A 25902-nucleotide genomic window follows, 5' to 3' on the forward strand; every position below is an offset into this window, starting at 1 on the left:
GGGAAGAAGAGCCCCAATTATCTCTTCTGCTGTTCTCACCACTCTTCTCACGTTCTTCCAGTCGGAGGCACTGCAGCCTCCACACCCCACAGAGAGACAGCTGGTCAGAATGCTCTCTATGGTGCTTCTGTAGAAGGTCTTGAGGATGGGCGGGGGCAGGCGGGCTCTCCTCATCCTCCGCAGGAAGTACAGTCGCTTCTGTGCCCTCTTCACCAGTGACGTGGTGTTCACAGACCAGGTGAGGTTGTCCGTGATGTGCACCCCCAGGAACTTGGTGCTGCTGACCACCTCCACAGCTGAGCTGTTGATGAGCAGTGGAGCGTGGTGGGGCCGGTTTTTCATGAAGTCGACGATGATCTCCTTCGTCTTCTCCACGTTCAGGGTCAGGCTGTTGTCTCTGCACTAGCCCACCAGCTGCTCCACCTCCTCTCTGTAGTCCTGGTGGTCTCTGATCAGGCCCATCACCGTTGTGTCATCAGCAAACTTCACGATGTGATTGGTGGTGAACCTGGGAGCGCAGTCGTGTGTCATCAGGGTGAACAGCAGGGGGCTCAGGACGCAGCCCTGAGGGTAGCCCGTTATAATCTTCAACTTTATTTATTAATTACTTATTTAAGTATTTATTTATGTGCATGTTATAATATTTTTGTCTGTTTTATTCTTCCTTTGTATTTTTTTACCCTATTTATTTCTTCGATGCTATTTATTTCTGCCTGCCCTTTTTACATTTCTGTATGCATTTCTGCCTCATTATGCAAATGAGGAGGGGCTGTGTCTTAAGGGCTCAACTTCTAACCATTGGGTGGTTAGCATTTTACTACATCGGTCGAATCTACATGGCTTTTCACCACACTAAAGCATTGTGTGCCTTTTTTCACCTCAGGAATGAGGTCGGACACTGAACGTCTGCCTGTTGAGTTTGACATTACCAAACAATGCTTTAGTGTGGTGAAAAGCCATGTAGATTCGACCGATGTAGTAAAATGCTAACCACCCAATGGTTTTACAGAAATGTAAAAAGGACAGGCAGAAATAAGTAGCATTAAAGAAATAAAAAAAATACAAAGGAAGAATAAAACAGACAAAAGTATTATGCACATAAATAAATACTTAAAAAATAAGTAAGTAATAAATAAAGTTGAAGATTATAACAAACAATAAACAAGGTAATTATTACAAAGGCGAATATATAAAGAAGCTAAATCAAAGAGATATACATTTATGTCTCACTGTATAATTTAATTTCTACCTACATTTATTTGTTTATTGTATTTTTGGTGGCAATTAATTGTATGCTTATTTATTTATTTATTGAGCATTTATTTATTTTTGTATTTATTTTTAAATATGGTAGAACTGGTCCTCCATACCCTTTAGGGGCCCCGTAGAAAGCAGCCCCGGTCCCGCCTGTTGGGACTTTTCTCACGACGCTGAGGACCTAAAGATTAAATAACTCAGTGAGAAGTTTGCTTTCACGCTGTGGAAATGGGAAAGGTCGCTGTCATTTCGGTTTTAATAGCAGCGCTTTCGGTGCTGCTCGGGGAGAGGGCCCTCAACTGTAGGTGAGAGGTTTTTTTTTTTGTTTGTTTGTTTTTTTCTTTCTTCATTCAAACTGTTTGCTGCATTCAGTGTAACGTTCTGTTTAAACTCGACAGCCAAAGGCTTCTCGTCTTCAGGGAGGTGACTAACAAACATCTGCCCAACTGCGTTGCGTTGAAAAACATTGGTATGCAATGGAGCGACAACATTTTCTGAGGCATGTTGGGGAACGTATTAAAGTAACAGTGCGTTTTTTTTTTTCTCCTGCAGAACAAGGGTCGGAGGATATTACCATTCTTGGCAACGGCCTGGCCTTTATCAGCGCTGTGAGTATTAAATTGTAACACAGTTCACCCTTCCCCTTGCATAATAAACATATTTAAAACGTAAGCAAAGGTGCAGCAAGCTGGAGCACAGCAGCATAGACGTATATAAAGAGTAGACCCCGCATCGACCGCTCTCGCCTATAGGTGCTGACGAGATTTAGGGGCGCCATCTTGGGGCAGTTGACAACTCCGCTCAGTGTAACGTGTTAACCAGGTGCAGAATCAATTTTGGTCAACTATACTCGCTGATTATTGAACTAATTTTCACGTTGTTTTTTTCTGAAAGCTTTAAAGCTATAGCTATTATAACAAATGGTTCAGTGCATTTAAATGTTCTTAGTGTGATTAAAAGTAATTGAATATTCTGACAGAATTTATGTATGCTGCAAAACACAGCCACTCACACACAAAAAAAATTATTTATATATATATAGATAGATAGATAGATAGATAGATAGATAGATAGATAGAGTTACGGCCCAAGGCCTTTCCTCTGAGTCCCTGGTGCTGATTGGAAGTGGAGGCAGCTGGCCAGACTGACGTCACCAAGCTTCCTCACCTGACAGCGCAAGCACCAGATGATCAACCCCAGCTGGGAGCAGCTCAGATCAGACCAGCTCGGAGGAACTCAGCTCATTCTTTCTCTGTCTTTCCTACTCCTCTCCAACCAGTTATGATTTTTGTTAAATAAATCCCATTTTAAGTTATCCCATGCGGGGCTTCCATTTGATTTGTTATGGTCCAAGAGATATCTATCTATCTATCTATCTATCTATCTATCTATCTATCTATCTATCTATCTACTGCAGCTGCTCTGTGAAGGCATCATAGCTTTGTTAGACATTAGCGAACTATATATAAATATATATTTCACCAATGTCTATAGCTCTGATGCCCTCCCGGAGTAGATGCAATTTTGGAGAGACTAAGTCACAAAAACTTTGATATGTAGACCTGTATCTCTCTATCTAATATTAGAAAAATCACATTCTAATATAAACAATATCTTTTAATCTTACTTGTGAAAAGTTATCCCTCGAGTCCTGATGTCAATAGTCCATCAATTTAAACAAAAATACGCCGCACAGTGCTGAGGTATCATTAGTGTGTTCAGCTTGAATCAGCAGGTTAGGGTAGCAGGTCGACCGCCCCAAGATGGCGGCCATAATTCCTGCGCTGCGACAGTCAATGCGGGGTCTACTCTTATATTATGTCTATGCATAGCAGGGCCTGCGCTTCAGCTGACAGTATTGATGACAGGTTTATTGTTGTTAGTCAGAATGGGGAGTTTGATTATCTGTCTGATTAAACTGTTGATTTTTAAAACATCTTTAGGGACTCAAATTCCCTGGATTCCCATCCTCAGATGAGCCTGGAAAAATTTACACCCTTGATCTCAAAGGTCCTCACCTGAAACCGGTGGAGCTGCGTATGCCCAGGAACTTTGAGTTGGAGTCATTTAATCCGCACGGCATCAGTGTATACACAGATCCAAGTGGTAAAAGCGGTTATACTAACTATTTTTATTTAATTTTTTTTGCACAGGTTAGGATATTATGGCCCCCTGGGGGCCCCTTTGTCTGTTGCAGTTAGGTAGGCCATCTTGTGGTACTGAGGTGTAGGACTGCACAATATTACACTTTCTGGAATCTCTGGGCAATAAGCACACGAAAGCTACCACTGAGGAAGGATTCTGCATAGCTGTTTGCTTTTATGTATGAAAATCCAAATAATAGTACATGAAGGTGGAGTATGTCTTTAATACTTGTGCCATGTCTATTCTCAACACTTAAAGAGTGGTTTTCTTATTTTAAGTCTTTACGGTCCTGTTTTCCCCTCACTTGCATTCTTAAATCCTGGTTTGTCACGTTCCTAATACTTTGCTTTCCTTGTTTATTTTTGTTTTGGCTTTGTCAGATGGTACGGTGTACCTGTTTGTCGTCAATCATCCTCAGTTTGAAAGCCAAATCGAGATCTTCAAATATGTGGAGGACGGCGCCTCCCTGGTGCATCTGAAAACCATAAAACACGAGCTGCTGCACAGGTAAACGCCCTTTAATAACCTGAAATTACCTGGAATGTGTATTTAATCATGTAAACTGATCAAACTACACTCTTTGCATTTTCTGTTATTCTTTGCAGTGTGAATGATATAGTTGCAGTAGGGCTTGAGAGTTTTTATGCCACCAATGATCACTACTTCTCTAACAAGCTCCTGAAATTTTTGGAGCTCTTTGTGCTTATGCCTTGGACCAACGTTGTTTACTACAGTCCTGATGAAGTGAAGGTGGTCTCCGATGGCTACCACTTTGCCAATGGCATCAATATGTCTCCTGACCAAAGGTGAGGATTGTTGGCCAGTCTATGTACGTGGTTGCTTTTGGTAAAATGTCTTCATGGCTTATGATAGTCTCTGTCCCTTATAGGCATATATACGTGGCAAACCTATTCAACCACAGTGTGAATGTATTGGAGAGGAATGAAGACAATACACTGACTCCTGTCAAGGTAAAAAGTCCTCCCACAGGCACCTCTGCTGTGCGTCTATCCTATGCAGTTGCAGTCCAAGTTGTCCTATGATCACTTGTTCTTCTTCAGAAGCCGTAATAGGAATTTCTAATGTTAATTTTAAATGTAATAATACTTTGTCATCTGTTTGGATTGAAAACTCCAGTGAACTGCTGCATCATCGTTGTTGTGGAGGTCTAATAAAGATGCAGGCAGCATGCGCTCTAGAAAAGTTTTTGCATGCAAACGCAGGAATTATTATAAGCATCAGTTTGGTTCTACGAATGACATAACGGGCTTAGGACTGCTGAGAGTTGTGAACGTTTGTGAATCCCTAGATGGAAATACTCGTATTCAGTCCAGTCTAGTTTGGTCCCAGCCAGGCGCGGAGCCATTGTCATATTACAGAGAGGGGTGGGGATTTGTAGTGTGGGCCCTTATAGGTTTTTGGCTATTTCACTTATTAATTCACATTGCAGATCGGAGCTGTCTTTGGCCACGGTCAAAAATTAACTGAATGAATGGCTTTAGCTTCAAAATGAAAAAGGAACACACTTTGAACCATCTGTTGTGGTGAAGAGAGAGCGGAGTCAAAAGGTGAAGCTCTCGATTTACGTTCCCACCCTCGTCTATGTTAATGATATTTGGGTCGTGACTGAAAGAACGAGATTGCTGATACAAGTGGCTGAAACGAGTTTTCTCCATGGGGAGTCTGGGCTCTCCCTTAGAAATAAGGTGGAAAGCTCGGTCATCTGGAGGGGACTCGGAGTAGAGCCGCTGTTTCTAAAAACAAACCATTCTTGCACACATTCACACCTAAGTAGAATTTAGAGAGGACAATTTTTGGACTGTGATGTTTTTGGACTGTGTGAGGAAGCCGGAGTACCCGGAGAGAACCCACTCATACACAGGGAGAACATGCAAACATTGCAACATACATTCAAATTAAATGTGTTCTCTGCATTTAACCCATCCTCTTGGGGAACAATCAGGACCTCTGAGTGGCAGTCTGTTGGAGCTGAACCCAGAACCTCCAGGGCACAAATGTAAACGACTCTAACCACTAGGCCACCACTCCCCCTGACATACTTATGAAGCATTACGGCCCAAAATAAGTTTGAAATGCTCTTAGTGTGATAGTTGTTAGCAGAACACTTTGCAAATGTGTTTTGTAGCAGGTACAGAATATGAAATGACCGAGGAAGTCATCGCTGCATTTAGGCTGAAATCTATCCCATTGATGCACATGAAACACAGTTCACCTGTCTCATGAGATGGTGGCGGTGTATGGGAGCAAAAACAGTCTTGGGTACATTGTGGAGATTCTTATGGAGTTTATAATATAAAATTAATCCATCCAATCATTGTACAATCGTAGACTGAAAATATTGGGAGTAATGGCAGGAAAATGTGGAGGAAGCTGCATCACTTGCGATGTTGTACGCATTTTGTTTTTAGGAGTAATGAGATTGAAAAGTCCAGAAATGCAAGTTTTTATAATTCTTCTAATATTACTAATGTTTGGTAAAATACATGGATTTTACAGGTTTTTAAAGAATTTTTTTTTTTTTACCGATGATTTTTTTACTAATGATTTCCTTCCCACTCTCCAGTCGGTGCCCGTGGGTTCACTCTGTGACAACATAGAAGTGGACCCTGAAACTGGCGACCTTTGGATTGGCTGTCACATTAATGCAAAGAAGGTGTTCTTTTTTGATCCCAAAGATCCCCCAGGATCAGAGGTTTGTGTTATTATAAAAAAAAACAGGAATATATCAACGTTAATGATTTTATGTTCTGTCAAGATGTAGTGAGGGTGCTCGGGTTTACTATTCTATATTTCCCGATTTTATGTTTACAGGTCATCCGCATCCAAAACATCCTGTCGGATCAGCCGGTGGTGACCCAGGTGTATGCGGATGACGGCCATGTGATCATGGGCTCTTCCGTGGCGTCTGTCTACGGGGGGAAGCTGCTCATTGGGACCGTGTTTCATAAAGCATTGTGTTGTGATTTAAAATAGGCAATTTTTTTTTTGTTGTTGTTGTCATTTTTAAAGATATTGAGCCAAAAGAAGGGGAAATCAAGATGTACCTTTTTACAGGAAGCTGATGATTTTTGTAATTGTGGGTCAGGGCGTGCACGAGCACGTGTGTGTGTTTAACAAATGTTTATTAGAAATGGATTTTACAGAATCTAAAAACAGAAAACCTCTCTTCACGCCACCTTGGAATGCTCTGCAACAAGTAGGCGGTCACTGAGCCAAACAGCAAAGTTTTCTTCTTTTTGTCATGCAGTAATGCAGTTACTGAATCATTTCACATACTCAGGTAAATTCTTCAGTTCTTTATTAACTCTCTCAGGGGAAAATATGAGTTTAACATGGGTTGTTACATGTGGTTTAATTACTATTATTTTTTTTTGTCATTAAACTTAAAAACCCAATGTTGATTGTCTATTTTTAGTTGTTACGTAATAGAATAACAACCACTGTGCAACTTAACATTTGAACAACCTCCTCAGGGAGCAGTTCTGTTTTGCACATCTGGAAAACAGGATCTAAGGTTTTCCGTTTGTTCCTGTGCCATTCAAAAAGAGCTCTCGTTAACCTTTAGGGGTTGTTTCCTAAAAATAGCATTGTTACAGTAACAACTAACCTTCAAAGATCTGGAGGATTCCCAGAGTATCATGTTTTTTTGTTTTATTTTGTTTGTTTTTTAAGCTGCAGCAACCTTTAGGTTTCTACTTCAAAAAAGGTAGAAGCTTCAGCTTTGCAAAAGTATTGTGTCAGAAGTCATGATGTAAAACTTTAACTTCCACGAGTTTTACATCATCCTCACAAAAACATCTTAATGTGTTAGGGTATCATCCAAAAGGTAATTTATTTTAGAAAGTCAGTGAAAAAAGAGAACTTTTATTTAAGAGGTTTTTTTTTCTGTTAATTTTGATTATTGCTTCCAACTAAGGAAAACCCCCAAATGTAGTTTCTCAAAAAATTAGAATAGGCTTATTTCCTAATAAGCATATTAGAAAAGGATTTCTGGATACATTTTTACAACCTCCAAAATTATGAGAAAGGCTTGACTGTGGGCCAGCAAGTCATTGGCCCCTCAAGCCCTAGAAGGTTGTAGCCATTTAAGTTGGCTGGTCAGTATCCAAGCATATAAATGGAAAGTTGAGTGAATGGAAAAAGTGGAAGAAAAGCATAAACAAACAAGGATAACCAAATCCTTTATTAATTCTAAAGCACATCCCATCCCAAAATTAATGGGCGATTCATAAGGGGTGGAACTGTGGATGGAGTCGGTGCTTCATGAGCCACCACACTTCAAATGTCTTGTGTTAAAAGGATTCCTGAAGCAGGGACGATTGCACAAGTTTCATTAGATAGAGAAGCTCGTGATCCAAATTGCTTGTGAACTACATAATCTGCTGTTGTTGGTCCACTGTGTTTTCTCAAGTCCACACACAGAATTTAGGAGGATAAGGGAAGAGAAAGATGAAAAACAGAAGACCCAACAATGAAGATGAGCTGAAGGCCACTATTGAAGTAACCTGGGCTTTCTTTTATTATTTTTTTTGTTGTTATTGAATGGATGGAGAAAGAAAAATATAGTTCATGTGAAAGCAATAAAACGTAAAAAGAATATATTTTGCATTCAAAATATCAGAGTACCATTTTTACTTCCTGACAGAAAAACGTCATTTATAAAAACCAAGCGGTTCCATTCAGCGGATTTGCTACAACCTCGAACATATTCTCAAACTCTCTCCCTTTGTGGTGGTGAGTGACTGTGAACTCTGACTTGCTTTTTCTTGGAGAAGAAACCAGGTAAAGGGATGCATGTGCAGAAAGTCCTTTTTGAAACTTGCATCAAAAGGCCACTCAGTAGTGTAACCTTGGTTGGATTTAACGCAGTTAAAATTAAGGTTGAAAGCAGCATGGTGTAAAGAAGAGTTGTCTGATGTGCTGCAAATCACTAAAGAGGTATGCCGTTTAACATTTTTAATATTACAATTAAAAACAAACGCACACATGCACTCTAAAAAGACACATAGCCTTTTTCCTCGGTACAATTAAAGCCTTCCTGCTTTTTGGTCGGTTAGGAATCCCAAAAATGATTTCTACTTGTAAACGCCAAAATAATGGGCTAGAGATATTTCTACAACTTTTATTTAATTACTCCTATTTACTTTGTGGTTATTACCTTTTAAATTGTATAACCTTGTTCAAACATTTCGGTCATCCTTTCAAGTATTTCTCACCAAAGTCTGCTGGAATTTTGCTCCATTGCTCCTGATGGAACTGTGTCAGGTTTTTACGCCGCCTTGCTAGCTCACACCTTTTCACCTTTTCATTTGCGCTCACATAACTTATTTGGCAGGATACATCCAGTGACTGTCCATTTGGGAGACCCATTTGTGTCCAAGTGTTAACTCGTGCCTGATGTCTTAGGATGTTGCTTCAAAATTTCTAAATAACGTTTTTTACTCATGGCATCTATCTCTTGAAGCAAACCCATCCCTCCTGCAGCAGTAACAACACCACTGCAACATGCTTTTTCCAACACTTGCAGTAATTCATTTAATAGGGACCCTCAGCGAGTGTTGAGTCCAAATCAGTACATGGACATATTTTTCTTAGGTTGACGTAAAAACATAAATGTTTTCTGTATTGAAAACATATTTGTTGGTTTTACATAAATATTTTAATCTTCTGCAAAAAACAAAAAAAAAAAAACCTGCAATTGGACTTTTCCATAGTTTAAAACCATTATACTGATAAATCATAGCAACATATTATATATGAAAATAATATGAGATTCACCTTTTAAACTGAATTACTAAACAAAACTTCAATAATATTCTTATCAACTTAGATGTACTTTTATGTGCTAATATTTTTTTTTCTGTTTTCTGTATGTGAAACGTTCCACAGTCCTAACAAAATGACAAATCGTTTTCAGAGAGAAAAAAAGTCAATGAACTCTACACATTCATAAATATTGAAAACATTGTCTCTCAATTATTATACACCTCCTTTAAAAACGATGCTGGAAATACAGCACAGTATTTGTATTCCAAATTAAGTGTTTATACTTTAAGATACCAAAACGTATATATTGTTTTTCTTTGACTCTTGGGATGCTGGTTTCTACTGTTGTTTCGAAAGAGTGAAAAAAGTGTAACCATCCCAGTTTCTCTGATCTTGCGTGCGCATTCAGCGCCCTCTTGGTGCAGGTGCGCAAACGCACCCACAAAGTTTAGTCGAACATGGCTGCTCTACAGAAAAGCCTGATCGCAGCTGCTGTTGCCGCTCTGGCTGCTTTTTTCGGATTTGCATTTCTTAAAATAAAGTGAGTAACTTCCCATTTTAGCGACCACTGTCGAAGTGCACACATAGGACTGGTGATGTAATGTTGTTAATGCTGATAGTTGTTGCCTGAACGGTCTGCCTCTTAAAGTGTAAATATTCTTTAAATGCTTAAAACAAAGCTGACAGGTCAATCTAATGTCAAAACGCATACTTTCAAGCTGATTTTACGGACACTGGTCGTGTGTTTTGTTGTTGTTGTTTTTTGCAGCAGGCTGAGCCTTGCCTCCAGAGAAATGCCTCTCAAACACCTCAAGTGTCATTATTTACCCAATATAGGTATGTATTGGTCATGCTGTGATTTCTGTTTTGGGTTCATGCTTTGACAAATCATTTTTTTTTTTTTTTTTTTTTTTTTTTTTTTTATTTTTTTTTTTGCAACGACTTGTTGCTTTCTTGTAAGAAAGCAACAAGAAAGCAACAAGAAAGTCTCAAGTCCAGGTATTGAAAGTAGGTCAAGAGTCAGCGAGATAAGTGACAAAAAGCAAAAAGTTCCACTCTAACCCTTTTTATTTTTTCTCAGAGTATGGGGCAGAGGATATCACTATACTTAAAGATGGACTGGCCTTCTTAAGCACAGTATGTTGTAATTGATAAACATAAGAATCACTGCATTATTTGGCTTGATTTCTTTAGAGTAAGTAGAATCCTACTGATTGCCCAAATGTGTAACACACAATGAGTTTGACTCCGTTCATGTATGACAATAGAAAAGGAAAATAAGTAAAAGAGTGTCATTGGAAAATGTAGCTGTATAATGACATCCTGTAAATATAGCTCACGGTCTATAGAAATCTCCCACAGCCACTGTTTGTTTTTTTTCCCTCCCCTGCAGGGACTCCACGATTACCTTGATCTGCCGTCATTCTCCAATGAACCAGGAAAAATGTATGTTTTGGATCTGCTCCAGCCGAAGCTGATCCCAGTGGAGCTGCAAATCAAAGGAGATCTGGACCTCAGCTCTTTCAACCCGCATGGCATCAGTGTCTACACAGATGAAGGAGGTAGAACGAATCCCGGCATGACGTGAAACCATTTTCTTATTTATTTCCTAAATCAGACTGGTGCATAAACAGCGCTGGTGGTAGTAGTAATCAATAATGTTACAATGGCCTCAAATAAATCACCTGCCTTGAACATCATGTTTGTTACAGGCAGAGATTCAATGTTAATTAAATATTTTTGCCACAGATATAAAGGTGAGCAAAGTTCAGGGAATTTTGAAAAATTCAAAAAATAGCTGTTATTATTTTTTTTTTATCCAAATTGGATAATATTTAATTCCTAGCAATTTAAATGCTTTTTCAACACCTACGACATAAAATCGATCTTTTAGTCTTTGATGCAGTATGATGGTAGTTGGCAACAGGTTTTCAAGACAAACTTTCTGTTTGTTGTTTTGTTGCTATGAAGTTGTATGGTTTATAACATAACTAACTACTAAAATTAACTGATATATGCATCAGGATGTAATATGTTTGCATAATATGCAATAAATGCATCAGGATGTAATTAACTCAATACACAAAGTGACATTTTTTTTGTTTGTTTTTATAAAAAAAACTTGATTTATGTTTAATTTTAGCATAATTCTCTGTGAAGTATTCACACGGGGAACAGTTGTTAAAGTCATTTTCTACAATCTGTTTATAGTCTATTGTAAGGACATCAGATTAAAGGGGTCAAATGAATAATATCTACCAGCATTGTTTGTTCCGGGGTTATGATCTTATTTTATAATAGTCAACTGGCCCAAATGAAGATCAGAGCTGCAATAAATTGGGATAGTGTGCAACACAGAGAAGAAGCCAAACTGAAGCAGAAACGCTTGTTGAAGTGTAAAATTTAGAATATCCAAAAGTTATAAAAGAAATGCATTAAAGACGTGTTGTGCAAGCCGTGTTAGCGACATGGACAGGACAGAGCAACAAGTTCAAGGCAAACTTTGGCGGATTTTCCTATGGGCTCTGAAGAAAAATTGATGGGATTTTCTTAATTTTGATGATGGTGCATCAGATTCTTCAAGTCTGTGAACTAAAAGTCCTCCTGTACGATAGTGAACACATGTTTAGGCATTTGACCCCTAAACAACATGTTTTGTAAAGAGTTCATCCATACAAAGACTTCTTTTTTTTATTAAGCAATTTAATACCAAAGAAGGTGATGTAATCCGCTCTTAAGCGGGAAAAATTATGAACAATATCAGAATGCTGAAATATGATAAGATGTCACCAATTTGAATTTAGTTTTTTTTCTAAGAGTCAGGCGTTTTAATTGGTCTTCAAAGAGTAAAAAGGTATTTTAAATGTCTGGAAAGCTTACTACATTGAATTTAATTAAAAAATTAATTAATTAAAAAGTAAAACATGTTCCATGTAAAGTGCCTGTAGATGTGTTGTGAATTGGCGCTATACATAGAAAATTTAATTAAATGTTGAGATTGAAAAAAGAGAGTTTTTCATGTTACTAGAATATTTTTTTTATGCCTTTAATTATTATTATTATTATTTATCCCTGTGGTATCGAAAATGGTATTGAATAACGAATATTTTCCTGGGTATCGATATCGTGTTTGAAATTTTAGAATCGGGACAACCCTAATTTAAACTGTTGAAATAGCACAGCGCTTTCAGAAGTGGTGTACAAAGGAGATTCAGAAAAACTCTTAGAAACTGAAAGATCTCACCCAGTTATAAGCAAGATTTGGCTGTCTGTACAATTATTCATTCCCAGAACTGGTGAAGAACATTTAACAGCACATAAAGGAAAAAACAAAAGTTGCACGCTACGGTTCAATTCATGGGTATGAATTGCTTTTTTTAATGGGTACAAAATGAAGCAAGAAGGGAAGAGACTTGCTCCAAAATGGAAGCACGAACTGGTCAAGGGGTGAATTGACTCTTGAGCTCGAAATTAAACAGACAGGCTCAGCTATATTCACACACACCCTCTAGTAATGGGATTATATCCCTTAGCCAAATTGCACCTCTACCACAAACTTTTGTGTAGCCGTCAAAAAGCTTCAGGCATCATTTCTGTCTAGGTACGCCATTTCCCATGACAGAAGAGGTGGAGCTCAATTAAATAGGTTGGTTTCCAGCAACTTTTAGGCACGGTCCAAGCATTTATGCATGCAAACTGGCTGGAACGGTATTACTGTTGAAAATAAACTTTTAATAGCTTGGCAATAAGAGCAAACGATAGAACAAAACCCTAAGGCAGCAAAAAATGTCAGCCTCGTCACACCGAGAATAACAAATGAAAACTGTCTCTTCACAGATGACACTGTCTATCTGTTTGTGGTCAATCACCCTCAGCGCAAAAGCCAGGTAGAGATCTTCCGTCTAGTCGGGGAGGACACCCTTGTGCACTTAAAGACTGTTACACATCCTATGCTGCACAGGTATTAACTCCTCCTGGTTTACCATCAGCTATGTGTTATGCATTTTTAATAATCTTCCTGCTTGTCCTTCGTTTCAGTGTGAATGACATTGTCGCCGTTGGAAAGGAGCATTTTTACGCCACGAACGACCATTATTTTCACAATGAAGCACTTCATCTGCTGACTGTCATCCTGGGTCTGCCCTGGTGTAACGTCGTGTACTACAGCCCTGAGGAAGTGAGGGAGGCAGCTGGGGGCATTCAGTCAGGAAATGGAATAAACATATCTCCGGACAAACGGTAACTTTCAGCCCGTTTCACAGTATGCGATGCCTGAGCGCACAACCGATCTTGTTATTTTGAGGTGCAGCTCCTAATTGCATGATTGAGAGGTTTATTTGTTTAATTAGTTCTGTTTAGAAAGTGAAACTCCAATATTCTATGTATATATATTCATTTCCTGCAGATATTATAAGATGCGATAACGGATATCTTTTATGCATTTATTTTGGATAAATCAATGATCATGGCTTACAGCAAATCAAAATCCAAGATTTATCTTCCCTGAAAAATTGCATATTACATAAGATCAATGGAAACATATTTTTATTACAGAATTGCCAGCCTACTGTAAGGTATGCCCATGTACTGTGCTGTATATACACGCAGTACCTTGTCAGGGCTTTTCTAGCCTGATTTACTAAATCAATGCAGAGTTGCATGGAGATGATTAGCCTGATGTTAAGATGTAAAGTCCAGGTTGCTTTAATAGTGGCCCTCAGCTCATCTGCATTGTTTATGGGGTTTAAGTCAGGGCAATTTGCTGGCTGGTCATGCACAACGTGCAAGTAACAAGAATTAGTACTTTTGGCTGTCAAGGCACTGTCCACACTTTCTGAATCTTGATTGACAATTCTCTCAAGGCTTTCCACTTGCTTGTGCAGGTATTTCTCCCGAAAGTTCTTCCTTCCACTTCACTTTCCATTAACATGCTTGAACAGCTAGCTTCTTTATTGATGACCTATTTGTTCTCTCTTATTCGTTTATTCTTTTTGCAAATTAAACTAAATATTTTCATTGGTAACATTTACAGTTTCCAAGAAACAGGGTTATGGCTTTTCATTGGTTGTAAGGCATATTCATCAAAATGAACAGAAATCCTGGGAATATGTTACCTTGTGTGTAATGAATCTGTATCATATATGGTATAAGTTTTTCTATACAATTACAAAAACAACCTGATTTGGAAATTAAAATTTATTAAGACATCGGCTAATAATTTCACAGAAGTTTAAGCCTTGTGCAGCAGTGAAAAGATTCAACAGAAACGTTTCTTTCCCCCCCCTCAACAGGTATATTTATGTGTCTGATATTCTCGATCACGAGATAGATGTTTTTGAGCGACTAGATGGAGAACGGCTGGCGTACGTGAAGGTGCATGTTTTGCTTTTCCCCAATCTTAGCAGAGACACGGATGGTTGATTCTGCCTTTTGATACATTGTCAGCAGTTGCGAGTTGCTCCCGCTCCTCTGACTCTCTGATCGCTCCTAAGAGCTTGGACACAGTTGTACAAAATCTTCTAAAAAAAAAAAAAACTGTGCTACTTTTGATTTATTTTCTTGGCTGTTTCTTTTTGCTATGTTTCCTATTCTTTGCTTTTCAGATTACAAACGATAGTTTCACACGCTCTGCTGTCGAAGGACAGGACATAGTGACCATGTCTGATGTACCGCGTGTCTTTTTTTGTTTAACAGTCTGTTCCAGTTGGGACACTTTGTGATAACATCGAGGTGGACCACATGACAGGGGACGTCTGGCTCGGCTGTCATCCAGATGCCACTAAATTGTTCAACTTTGATCCCAAAGATCCTCCCGGCTCTGAGGTCTGTCTTTTTTTAATATATATACTTTTGCTATTCTTTTTTTCCTAAACGAGTTGCTAGAAAGTAACTGGTAAATAACCTTTCCTGCAGATCATCAAGATCAAGAACATCGTCTCAGATCAGCCAGTGGTGACCCTGGAGTACGGAGACGACGGGCATGAGCTGATGGGCTCCACGGTTGCAGCGCCCTACGAGGGAAAGCTGCTCATCGGGACAATTTTTCAAAAAGCCCTGTACTGCTCTACGAAATAAAACTGGTGACACACGGTCCTGTCCAAAAGTATCAAAATAAAATGCAAATCCCTTATCTCGCTCGTACAAGGAAACTGCTGGTTTTGCTTTGAAAAGGAGTATGAGATAAAATAACTGCATAACCACAGCTTGTTGTACATGATATTCACACCCATTGGTGTTACACAGCCTAAAAAATCGTTTGGTGGCAGAATCACTCTTTAATTTGGTAGCCAAACATTTAGGAATAGAAGTACTAAAAATTACTTAAAGTGAATGCAGTGTTGCTGAGATGTTTTCATGACGCACCCAACGTGGACATGAGTTTGTTTTTGATTTGTTTTTTTCTTTTTTGGATGAGGTGATCACACAACAGGAAATGTGAATGAATTTCAAATGCAAGAATTAGACATGAATGTTTAATTTTTTTTTTTCTGTGGATTTGGAAAAGATTAGAAAAGCATGAAATCAGTTTGGCTTTTTTTTTATCTTCCATACTTTATCTTGAAATATAACTGGATTCAAAAATCGTACTCAACAATGTTGGCTTTTGATCGACTCACTCATTTGATTGTTTTGTAATTCTCACTCATTAAAAAAAAAAAGCAACTGCTTGTTTTGCACTTTAGACAATTTTAGATTCAGGTTAAGGTTTTACAAAATAAATAAGTTATCAATGTTCGCCTGCTGTGCTTTATTTGTCAGGTATCAGAATCTCAAAAAGGAGCACATAAGAAATGCAAGGAACAAGTAAAAAAGAGCTGATTTAATTAAGTCCAGATGCCAAACGGACCTAAACCTCACTCTGTAAATCGTCAATCAATTCATATGTGCCAGGAGATCGTTTTGTTCCCACTTTGACAACTGAGGACTTTTCTTAATGTTTAACAGACCTCCTCATAGTGTGCTGCACGGAAATGTGGTTGTTAGGAATTCAGTAGATGAAATCTACCAGCTGGACGTCAGTCATTCTGATTTGGTCACGGTTCATAAATTGTCATTTTATAAAAAAACTTTTTATATTGTACAATCTAATACAATTATATGATATCTGAGTTCTTTTATTCCTTGGTTGTATAGAATTTAATTCATTCTCGAGTCTAATATTTGTAAAGCCTTATAAAATGTTAGAATCTAAGGAAAACCATTGAAATTTTTCTTAATTACCCAGAATGACAAAAAAGGCACATTTAATGACATAAAAAAACTGACTTGTGATACAAAATAAACAAGGTAAGAAAAGTTTCTAAGCAACGTTCCCTAACAAAGTTGTATGAAACTAGCGTTTTGCATTGACTTCATGATCATCCAAATACAACTGAAAACATTGTCTCTTCCTGTTTTAGCCAAGGAGCGAGTATAGGTCATCCCTTTTCATTTTTATCCGAGGTCAAATTATTTTCTGCTACCTTAGATATTGTAAATCGAGTCTCCCCACCCTCAGGATGCTGCACCTTCTCTTCTTCCGCAGCATCTCTGTTGGGTGCTGTGAAGGTGATCCCACCATTTACTGACTCAGAGGAGCCATCATTCTGGTCCCCCTCCTGGTCCGTTTGCTCACGCTCTCCTGGCGTGGACTCTTCGGTGGTTTCCTGCCTCAGAAGACCCTCTTCCTCTTGTTTACTCTCGTCCACCTTTGCTTCCGCAAACACGTCACTTAAGCTGATGTGCCGGCGGTGCCGCGGCGAGTGGTCCAAGGCCCGAATGCTGTTGGCCAGGATGTCACTGCAGCTCTTGGAGCGGTTTATGTTCTTGAGTTCTGGTGGTTTTCTCTTCCTTGCATTATTTCCAATCTCTTTGATGACCGTGCTGTAGTCCTCGTCCTTCTCGGAAAGGAAGTTGAAGATGTCGACAACGGTCGGCTTCTGGTCCTGACGGTGTCTCTCCTCCTCGGAGTCTGGCTCCTGGTTATACAGCGGTCTGTTCCTGTGCCTGTGGTGCCGTTTCTTCTTTAGCACCTTGTGAGCTTCCACAACCATGTGGACGTTCCAGCTGAAGAACAGAGAGAGCCAGGCCAGTCCCATGTACATCCATAACTCCACCAATACCCTATAGAGTCTTGGGTATTCCATGTCAGGATTTACACCTGCAATGAATGAAACAATTCTCATACTTGCATTTTTTTTTATTTTTTTTTCAAATTTCACATCCAGCCACCACCCTCGATCGGAGAAGGGTCTCACCTGCCACGTAATCTCCAAAGCCAACCGTTGTGAGTGTGATGAAGGAGAAGTAGATCCCTTCCAGATAGCTCCATCCTTCCACATACATGAAAACCACCGGGGGCATCACCAAGTGCACCAGCAGACCCCATAGGAGGAATAAGGCCGTACACATGAACTGGACTTTTTTCTGTCGGAGACAACAGAGGAAGTTTTGTATTTAATCTAGTCAGGGTGTTATTGCCAATACAAATGTGTTGTGCATTTGTACGTAGCTCCCTTTACTCCCATAACCCTGAAAAATAAAATGCACCTACTTGTTTTCAGAAGTCAACTAGTAAATAGGTTTCACCTGTGTTTAATTTGATCTCATGATAAATCCAACCGGTCTGTGAAGGCCTCAAATGTTTGTTAGAGAACATCATTGAGCAAACAGGGTCATAAGGACAGACAAGTCAGGGAGAGATGAGGTTTAAATATCACACCGAGAACAGTTCAATCCATCGATTAAAGAAATGGAAAAAGAATAGCACCACTGCAACCCAACCAAGACTTGGCTGAGCTGCAGAGGAGCTGCAGAGATCCCACCAGTTCAGGCGGGGGTGTTTATCTAAAGAAACCAATAGTCAAATTTAATGCAAATGTGTTCCAGATAAACTTAAGCAGCACCCCCCACAGTGGACCATGGTAATGGCAGCCTCATGCTGTGGGGATGCTTTTCTTTAGCAAGTACCAAGAAGCTGGTTAAAGTTGATAGGAACTGAACACAGGATGATCCTGGGGGGGGGGAAACAAAGCCCTGTTGGAGGCTGTAAAAGACCTGATGAAGGTTCCACTTTCAGAAGCTAAATTCACCAAATCTGTTCGCACAAACAAGGAACTTTACATTGCCTCCACGTTGCTCTCAATTAAGACATTTTAAATATATATAACAAGGGAAATTGAAGTAAAATAAAAATGTCTGTAACCAGCGTTTTCCACAAAAGAGAAAGTCGTGATTGGGTTCAACATCAAACACCCAGAGCTACAATGGAATGGCTTAGATCAAAGTGTACATATGCAGGAGAACGGTCCAGTCAAAGTCCAGAGTTAGATCCAAGAATCAAGTCTTACCACTGAAACCCCTTTTTCTATGAGAATCCCAGACAGTCGTTTGGCCCGGTCTCCGAAGAAGGACCCCAGCGTACTGATCCACACCAGGCAGAGAGGAATCCCACACAAGCCGTACAGGATGCAGAACACGCGGCCACCTTGTGTCTTGGGAGCAACATTACCATAACCTTAAGATAAAAAAAAAAAGAAAGAAAGAAGGAAACAGAGCAGAGGGTGCAGACATTTAATAGCTTACAGTCATTTATAAACCTACTGATAAGAAAAATAGTGTCCTATTAGTTATAAACTGTCAAACATGTTAGATTGAATTGTCAAATGGATCAAGTTTAATCACAAACGATTTGACTAAAATAAAAGCAGGGTGGGTGTTAACACCTATTGTGGTGACGATGGTGGCGGTGAAGATGACAGAATTGACCCAGTCCCATGTGTTGCGGTGATGGTCCCCGGTGATGGCCACGCCTTGGCCCGCCGCCTCAGACGCTATCTGCGGGGGTAGACGCACGGCAGTTTACAACAAATAGTAATAATAACGATAATATAAACTAAAAATCAGTAAAGCTCCATAAGCGTTACGGCTGATATTGCACCTATATTCTCTGGCTGCAGTTCAGACCTATCATACGCACGTCAGAAGATTGCGTTCCCTGGCACAGGTGAACACACCTTGTGGAAACTTTCCGACGTGTAGCGGCACGCGTCATGGCTGCCTCTTTTCAGAACGTGGGTCCTGCGTCTTTCAACGCTACCAACTAATAGAACCGTGCCATTATGTTTGGGTTTAAGTTAAATATGTTGCGTCTGTTTGGAGTCATAATAATTTAAATCCCGACAAGAGTGGATAACCTAGAAAATGTGCCTTTTTTAATTATTTAAATAGGCCACGCTGCTCACTACTGTGACTTTTAACTATGTTTCGGAATATTAAAAGTTAAAACTGAACTTTTTTTCCTGTATGTAAAAAAAGAAAGAAAGAAAGAAGTCCGAACCTTTAGTATCTCATCTAGGGTTTCCTTTGTGACGCGATTACTCTTCAGGAGGTTTTCCTTCTCATGGATATATTTGTCTCTTGCCGCTTTCCAGTTTGGCTCCTCAAGAATCTGAAAAACCGCAGCTCCGATCGAGAGGTAGAAAATGATGCACGAAGTTAAAAAGGGACCTTTGTCAGCCATATTAAAGCCATAATCATCCTCTTCCTCCGAGGCGAGTTGTGCTGCAAGGCGAACAGCGGCGCATTCCAACAGAGGAGTGTTGTTGTCTGCTCCGCTCGCCTTTCTTCCTGGTTTTCACCATCCGGGTTTGGAAAAGTTGCCCTCAGAGCGCAACTCATAGTCATTCAGCCTACTTAAATAAAAAGTGTAACAGATTCTAGAGTTTCCCCCTTATATCACATATAAATGTTTCAAAGTAAGCATAGGCTATCAAAGTAAATTGCACTGATTGATCTGCCTAGATCTGGCTAGATCTAAAAAGTCCGTATTCTAATTTATTTATTTATTTATTTATTTTATACACCAAACCAGTTTGCATGAACCATGTCTGTTTCCATCACTGTTGAGCAAAGTTGCCCAAGCTTCAGAACCAAGCGTTTTTATTATGATCTGCCTGTTTGGAGAATGAAATTTAACTTTAGACTTTGTCTAGGCCAATCCAAAGGCTTAATTTAGATTCAGTTTTTTTTTTTTTTTTTTTTTTTTTTTTTGCGATTTAGGAGTCCATTGGTATGCTACACGATGTGCTAGAGTTTAATATCATGAACTGAAAGCTGGATATTCTCATTGTCATTTTCTGAGGACATATATAGACATATATATTTACAGCAAGTTTTCCAGATCCAGCATCTATGCAGCACATTTGGATGTCAGTATGGTGCTGTTCTGAAATGTCAGGTTAAGATTCATTTAGTCAAATGCCTCCCCAAAAGGTCCACCACTGCATCCTGGTTTCGGGTTTCTATTTGTGGATAGTGTTTTGCTGGAGTCCCAGACCTTAGAAATGGCTGTGTATTCACAACTGATAGATATCAGGGCCTTTGTTTCTCGTCTGTTTTTACACGGGCACAGACGCTCAGTCATCCAGGACACGACGATCCTAAAAGCATTGGTGGCACTGTGCTTCTTGCATTTCTTGAAGACTTTTTACTTTTCATTCAGACGCCTATTTCTCTTCTCGTCTGTTCTTGAATTTCTTGTTATGTGCTCCTTTTTTAGATCTTTTTTGCCTACTTAGTGTTGTCAGACAGGTTGTATTTTAGTGATTTCTTGTTTCTAGCTGAGACAGTAATCAGGCCTGGCTGTGGATGGCAAAATTGAACCAAGAGAAGAAGATGATTTGGATAGGTTTCTCCCCTCGATAAACTAAATTATAATTTGAAAATGGCAATTTGTATCTACTCAGATGACCCTTCTCTTATATCTAATGTTGTTTGATAATCCTAAACTTTGAAGTTTGACAAAAAAGGTCAAAATGAAAGAAGTGTGTAAGAGAAGAAGGACTTTTTCATGGTACGATTTTGGGAGGAGTAAAATTTGAAAATGAATTTGCATAGTTTGCTAATATTCCCAGAAACGTATGCAAATTAATAAAAAAAATCTTTTAAACCTAGTTATGAACAATATGGAACACCAAGGACTAAAAATGTGGGTAATGCTGAAATAAAACAAAGACAAATATCGTTTATAGTTTCTGCAGTGGTGACTACGAGACCGTTTCCTGAGAGCCGGCTGGACGATTAAAGAGAATGTTAACTTTCACAAAGGCTACAGCAGCTGTCACTAACCTTGAAATGCCGGTTTCAACATTGGCTTGAGTGTGAATAGTGAAAGGAGCATGTGTTTACAGACTTTTAAAACAACGGGCAGGACACCTGGGGAACCTGCTGGACCAGTCTGGTTTGATTTATTGATTTCAGCCTCCATCACGTTACAGATTTAACAAGGTTCCATTGGAGGCGTAGAAGGAAACTGTTGCTGAAAAGGAAGGCAGGAAAGGGGTTAAATGCTCCCAAGCTGTAGAGGATTTTACAAGGACACAGAAAACAAGGGGCGGAGCACCACCCAGCTTTATTTGCACAACACTTTCAAACCCAGACTGCTGCACAAAGCTAAGCTGGCATCAAAAAATAATTAGGGTTGACTATAGAGCAAAACTAAACTGTGATCCAAGTATCACATGAGCAGCCTTTTCACGAGCACTCTCATTAAAAGTGGGGTTTTGAGCTTTGTTTCTGTGGGTGTGGCCCGCCCCTATGGGAAGCTGATTCCAGATGGGAGTCTTAAAAATGAAAAAAAAAAACCTTGTCTTGGAAATTCTTGGAACCAGTTTACCCGCGTACCGAGAAGGAAGCCGATAAGTGGCAATGAGACAGGATGTGGTTTGGCGATTAGGGACTTACAGCCGGGCAAATGTTTTGAAACACTGCTGAATTTCCATGTTTGCTCACCTGAAAGAACCACAGCCCTTTTTTGTAATAATTTCCTTTTTATGGAATGAGATTAAGAAAATAAACACACTGCAGAAAAGTTACCATTGCGTGTCACTGAGCTTTACAAAAGTATTCACAGTCACATTGAAAGCACAAACTTAAAAAAAAAAGTGGTCCCCTGTCTTTCAACATTCCACCAAAGTGCCATTAATATGAAACCGTTAAATTGGGTCAGGACCCCTGAGGCAGAACTTGCCTAAGCTGCCTGAGTTGGACACAGGGACTACAGATAAGAATCACTTTTACCAAATTACTCTCCTTGCCACAGTAGATTTCCAACAAAGAACCTCTTTTGTATCCGTTAAACCAAACAGTACATCATGTTTGCTCAGTGTAACACTATGTTGCTTTTCACAGGCAACTACTACTCAGCTAAACATGCAGCCGCTCTGCAGACCTTGAAACACAAGGCAACATGCTGATAAGATTTCAAATAAATAAGTAAAGCATCTTCTGTGTATATAGCCATTGCTTTATGTGCAAACTTATACATAAGACATGGGGTGCTTATACCGTGCAAATGAGCTCATAATGCGCTACACACAAATGTATGGGGATATGATGTTTTTAAAGGAGCATAGCATGAGTTCCAGGATTTATGCAGAGGTTTGCCCCCTTGTGGCGACAAGTTGAAACGGCGTCAGTGTTGTGCACGTGCATGGGAGAAGAGGAAAAGCATCTGCCGCTGCAACTGCAGAGGTCTTTTGTTTAGAGTCGTGATGTCTTCCAAGGTAAGAAAGTTACAGATGTCAAAGTGAGCTGGTGTTCTCTCACTAATTCATCGAGTATGGCAGAAACTGATCAAAGTAGCCAGGTGAATGAGAAAGCGCAGCACGTCACACCCATGCACACGTCCAGTGGATTCGGCCCAAATAACTCTCTCACAAACTGACTAATAGAGTGTATAGAGGCAACTGTGGTAAATAGAGGATAATTACCGCAATTGTGAGGGCATTTATGGGAAAGAAAATAAATAATATTTAACTTCAAAACTTGCACTATGTACCTTTTAATTGTGTTGCTGCACATAAAGTCAGTCCAAGCTTTCAAAAACTGTCTGAATAATGAACCCCTTACCTATGATTGTTATTGTGAATGTAAAGAAGCACATTCTGTGTACAGATCCTTTAGCTATCCTTTAGCTATCAGGCTCCTCTCCTGTGGAACCAACTCCCAGTTTTGGTCCGTGAGGCAGACACCCTATCTATTTTTAAGACTAATGTTAAAACTTTCCTTTTTGACAAAGCTTATAGTTAGAGTGGCTCATACCCTGAGCTATCTCTATAGTTGTGCTGTGATAGGCCTAGGCTGCTGGAGGACATCAGGGTCAAATTTTCTCACTCTACTGATTTCTACTGTTCTCCAGTTTTGCATTGTATTACATTGAAATGACTGTCGTCATTTCAGCTTTTAACTTTTTGCTCTCTCTCTTTTTCTTCATAGTAGGCACACCTGGTCTGGCGTTCTGTTAACTGTGACATCATCTAGAGAAGACGGCTCACCCGCTACTACCATCTAATGTAGAACAGATTACTAGATCAATGTGTGCTTCTGTGCTTTTTTGTCTCTCTTGTTGTGTCTCTGTTCTGTCTTCTCTAACCCCCAGTCGGTCGAGGCAGATGACCGTTCATACTGAGCCCAGTTCTGCCGGAGGTTTTCCTTCCCGTTAATGGGGAGTTTTTCTTCCCACTGTCGCTTCATGCTTGCTCAGTATGAGGGATTCCAGCAAAACCATGAACAATGCAGACGACTCTCCCTGTGGCTCTACGGTTCCCCAGGAGTGAATGCTGCTTGTTGGGACTTTGATACAATCAACTGGTTTCCTTATATAGGACATTTTTGACCAATCTGTATAATCTGACCCAATCTGTATAATATGATTGAACTTGATTTTGTAAAGTGCCTTGAGATGACATTTTTCATGATTTGGCGCTATATAAATAAAATTGAATTGAATTGAATTATTTATCAAAATTCAGATTTATTCACCAGTCACATATAATTATAATGACATACAGACAAGACTTGCTTTTAATAAAACCCTTCAAATTCCTTCAATTTCCAAAGAAATCATGCACAGGAGATCCATGAAACTATCTGGGATAAAATGTGGTTTTGCCTGAATCTAAAAACCTAGCAAAGACATTTTAAAGAGCCTCAGACAAGAGCAGGAGAGCTTGAAATGGCTGAAGCAGCAAATCCAACTAAGAACACATATTGTAATTATTGTTTGATGTTGTTCGACAGCTATATTCCTTTCTTGCGCTGAAGGAAATAACGTTTGTTAAGGAACTGATTTAAAAGAGCAAAGCAGCTAGATAGATAGTGTTGAATAAGTTGGAAAGATTCCCTGGCCTTTTGGCCACACAAGAGAATGAGCAGCAAAAAAAAAAGATCTCATAACAGACATACATGAATTGCCAGTGACTCAGATCAAAATATCGAAATGCACTTCTTTATCCCCATTCTCTCTATTCTCATTCTTAGGCCTGTATTTTAGACACAGACATGTCTAGCAAGTAAATTTAAGTAATTGCTTTGGGCCCCAGTCTCACTAAATGTGCCTTAGGTTGGAGGAGACTGTTCTTCGTATCTTTGTGTTCGGTCACTCAGAAGTCCAAAACACGCAGTTAGTCACACTGGGTGGATCCTGGCTGCTGCTGAGTCTGATAATGCAGGGAGGCGTTGTCTGCGGTATAAACATACAGTCTACCGTCGAGCGAAATAAATGTTTATTGTTGTTGCAGTGCATCTCAGATTGATTCAAATCCATGGTAAAAAAAAAAAAAAGACTTAGACTGGGACAAAAATCTTTTAGCTGAAGTTCAGGAACTATTTTTCCCCCCCTGAGGCGTTTATCATTACAGAGGTGCAAAAAATAAATCTACCAGCTAAGCTGTAGGGTCAGATGTGTTTGAGAGTTGCTGGATTCATGCCAGGGTGAGACAGATGTTCCAAGGGCATCAGCTGCTAAACCGAGGTCTGCTTTCCTCTTTTGGGATTTAAGAAAGAAATGTGTGTGCCACGTTCTTTCAATGTCTGATTGTTTCTGAGAGGACACTAACAAGTGTAGATAACATAGCCTTTGGTGCAGAGTGCAGATGTTGGACAGACTCTGCTTGACAAAGTGTCTTTGTGGTTACACACCGAACCTCACATTATCCCACTGTGATAAGTGTATGAACGTTTGTTTTTTTTCCTTTCTTTTTGACATATCCACTGGAGAATGTGAGCAAGTCCGGTTTTCAGAACCTTGTCATGTGTTTTATGGACAAACATGGCAGCTAAAGACATTATAGCTTTTTTAAGTTTTTTTTTTTTTTACTTTTTAAATTATTGATCAGGAGATTTTTTTGAGAAGACTTGTAAACAATCCATAAAAAAAGAGAGAGAAAACTTAAGATAAAGCCCATTATTAAATGTTTATGATGGTCAACGAGAACAACATTGGGGTTCTAGTTCAGCATTAAATCAGGACATGGTGAAACGTTTCTTCCTTTTTAATACCGAGTTCTTCCTCTCCATTGTCACCGTCTGACCTGTGAATGGTTGGAATCGAGGAAGAAACGTCATTTCATGCAACCTGATACTTTCCTCACAAAATTGTCTTTCAATCCAGCCCATTTTTTATAAATAGATAAACACATAGGTTCAAGTGAGCAGGAAAAAGAAGCACAGATACACATCAAGTCCCCTTCCAAAGCTGGATATATTCCCTGAACCAGACTAAAATCCCTTTTCGCACAAAAAAATTTGCCAGGGTTCTGAAAATGACCCAGTTGATCCTTAATGCAGGGCCAGCCCAAGGTATAGGCAACATTTGCAGCTGCTTAGGGCTGCTTGCTGATCAGAGGGGCCCAATGAGAGCATAAATTGACACCAGAAAAGTGGATAAATGCA

General features: G+C 39.5%; 3 protein-coding genes across 3 annotated transcripts; 2 read left to right on the forward strand and 1 right to left on the reverse strand.

Annotated features, from left to right (window-relative positions):
- Window positions 1-1375: 1375 nt before the first annotated feature.
- On the forward strand, window positions 1376-6822 carry LOC105926326 (serum paraoxonase/arylesterase 2). The gene is made up of 9 exons (XM_012862594.3): window positions 1376-1562; window positions 1656-1726; window positions 1810-1865; window positions 3201-3363; window positions 3783-3909; window positions 4008-4208; window positions 4292-4373; window positions 5987-6115; window positions 6235-6822. Exons 1-9 carry the CDS (start codon window positions 1486-1488, stop codon window positions 6394-6396), a joined length of 1068 nt encoding a protein of 355 aa, XP_012718048.2. The 5' UTR covers window positions 1376-1485; the 3' UTR covers window positions 6397-6822.
- Window positions 6823-9613: 2791 nt separating this feature from the next.
- On the forward strand, window positions 9614-15732 carry LOC105926325 (serum paraoxonase/arylesterase 2). Its single transcript, XM_021316426.2, has 9 exons — window positions 9614-9730; window positions 9959-10026; window positions 10271-10326; window positions 10583-10751; window positions 13027-13150; window positions 13228-13428; window positions 14481-14562; window positions 14884-15012; window positions 15103-15732. The coding sequence occupies exons 1-9, from the start codon at window positions 9648-9650 to the stop codon at window positions 15262-15264; spliced, it is 1074 nt and encodes a 357-aa protein (XP_021172101.2). The 5' UTR covers window positions 9614-9647; the 3' UTR covers window positions 15265-15732.
- Window positions 15733-16416: 684 nt separating this feature from the next.
- LOC105926324 (potassium channel subfamily K member 5) lies at window positions 16417-19806 on the reverse strand. Its single transcript, XM_012862589.3, has 5 exons — window positions 19508-19806; window positions 18894-19005; window positions 18519-18685; window positions 17427-17595; window positions 16417-17329 (listed from the first exon to the last, which is right to left on the reverse strand). The coding sequence occupies exons 1-5, from the start codon at window positions 19688-19690 to the stop codon at window positions 16608-16610; spliced, it is 1353 nt and encodes a 450-aa protein (XP_012718043.2). The 5' UTR covers window positions 19691-19806; the 3' UTR covers window positions 16417-16607.
- Window positions 19807-25902: the final 6096 nt, after the last annotated feature.

This window comes from Fundulus heteroclitus, chromosome 3 (assembly GCF_011125445.2).
Source record: "Fundulus heteroclitus isolate FHET01 chromosome 3, MU-UCD_Fhet_4.1, whole genome shotgun sequence".
NCBI lineage: Eukaryota > Metazoa > Chordata > Actinopteri > Cyprinodontiformes > Fundulidae > Fundulus > Fundulus heteroclitus.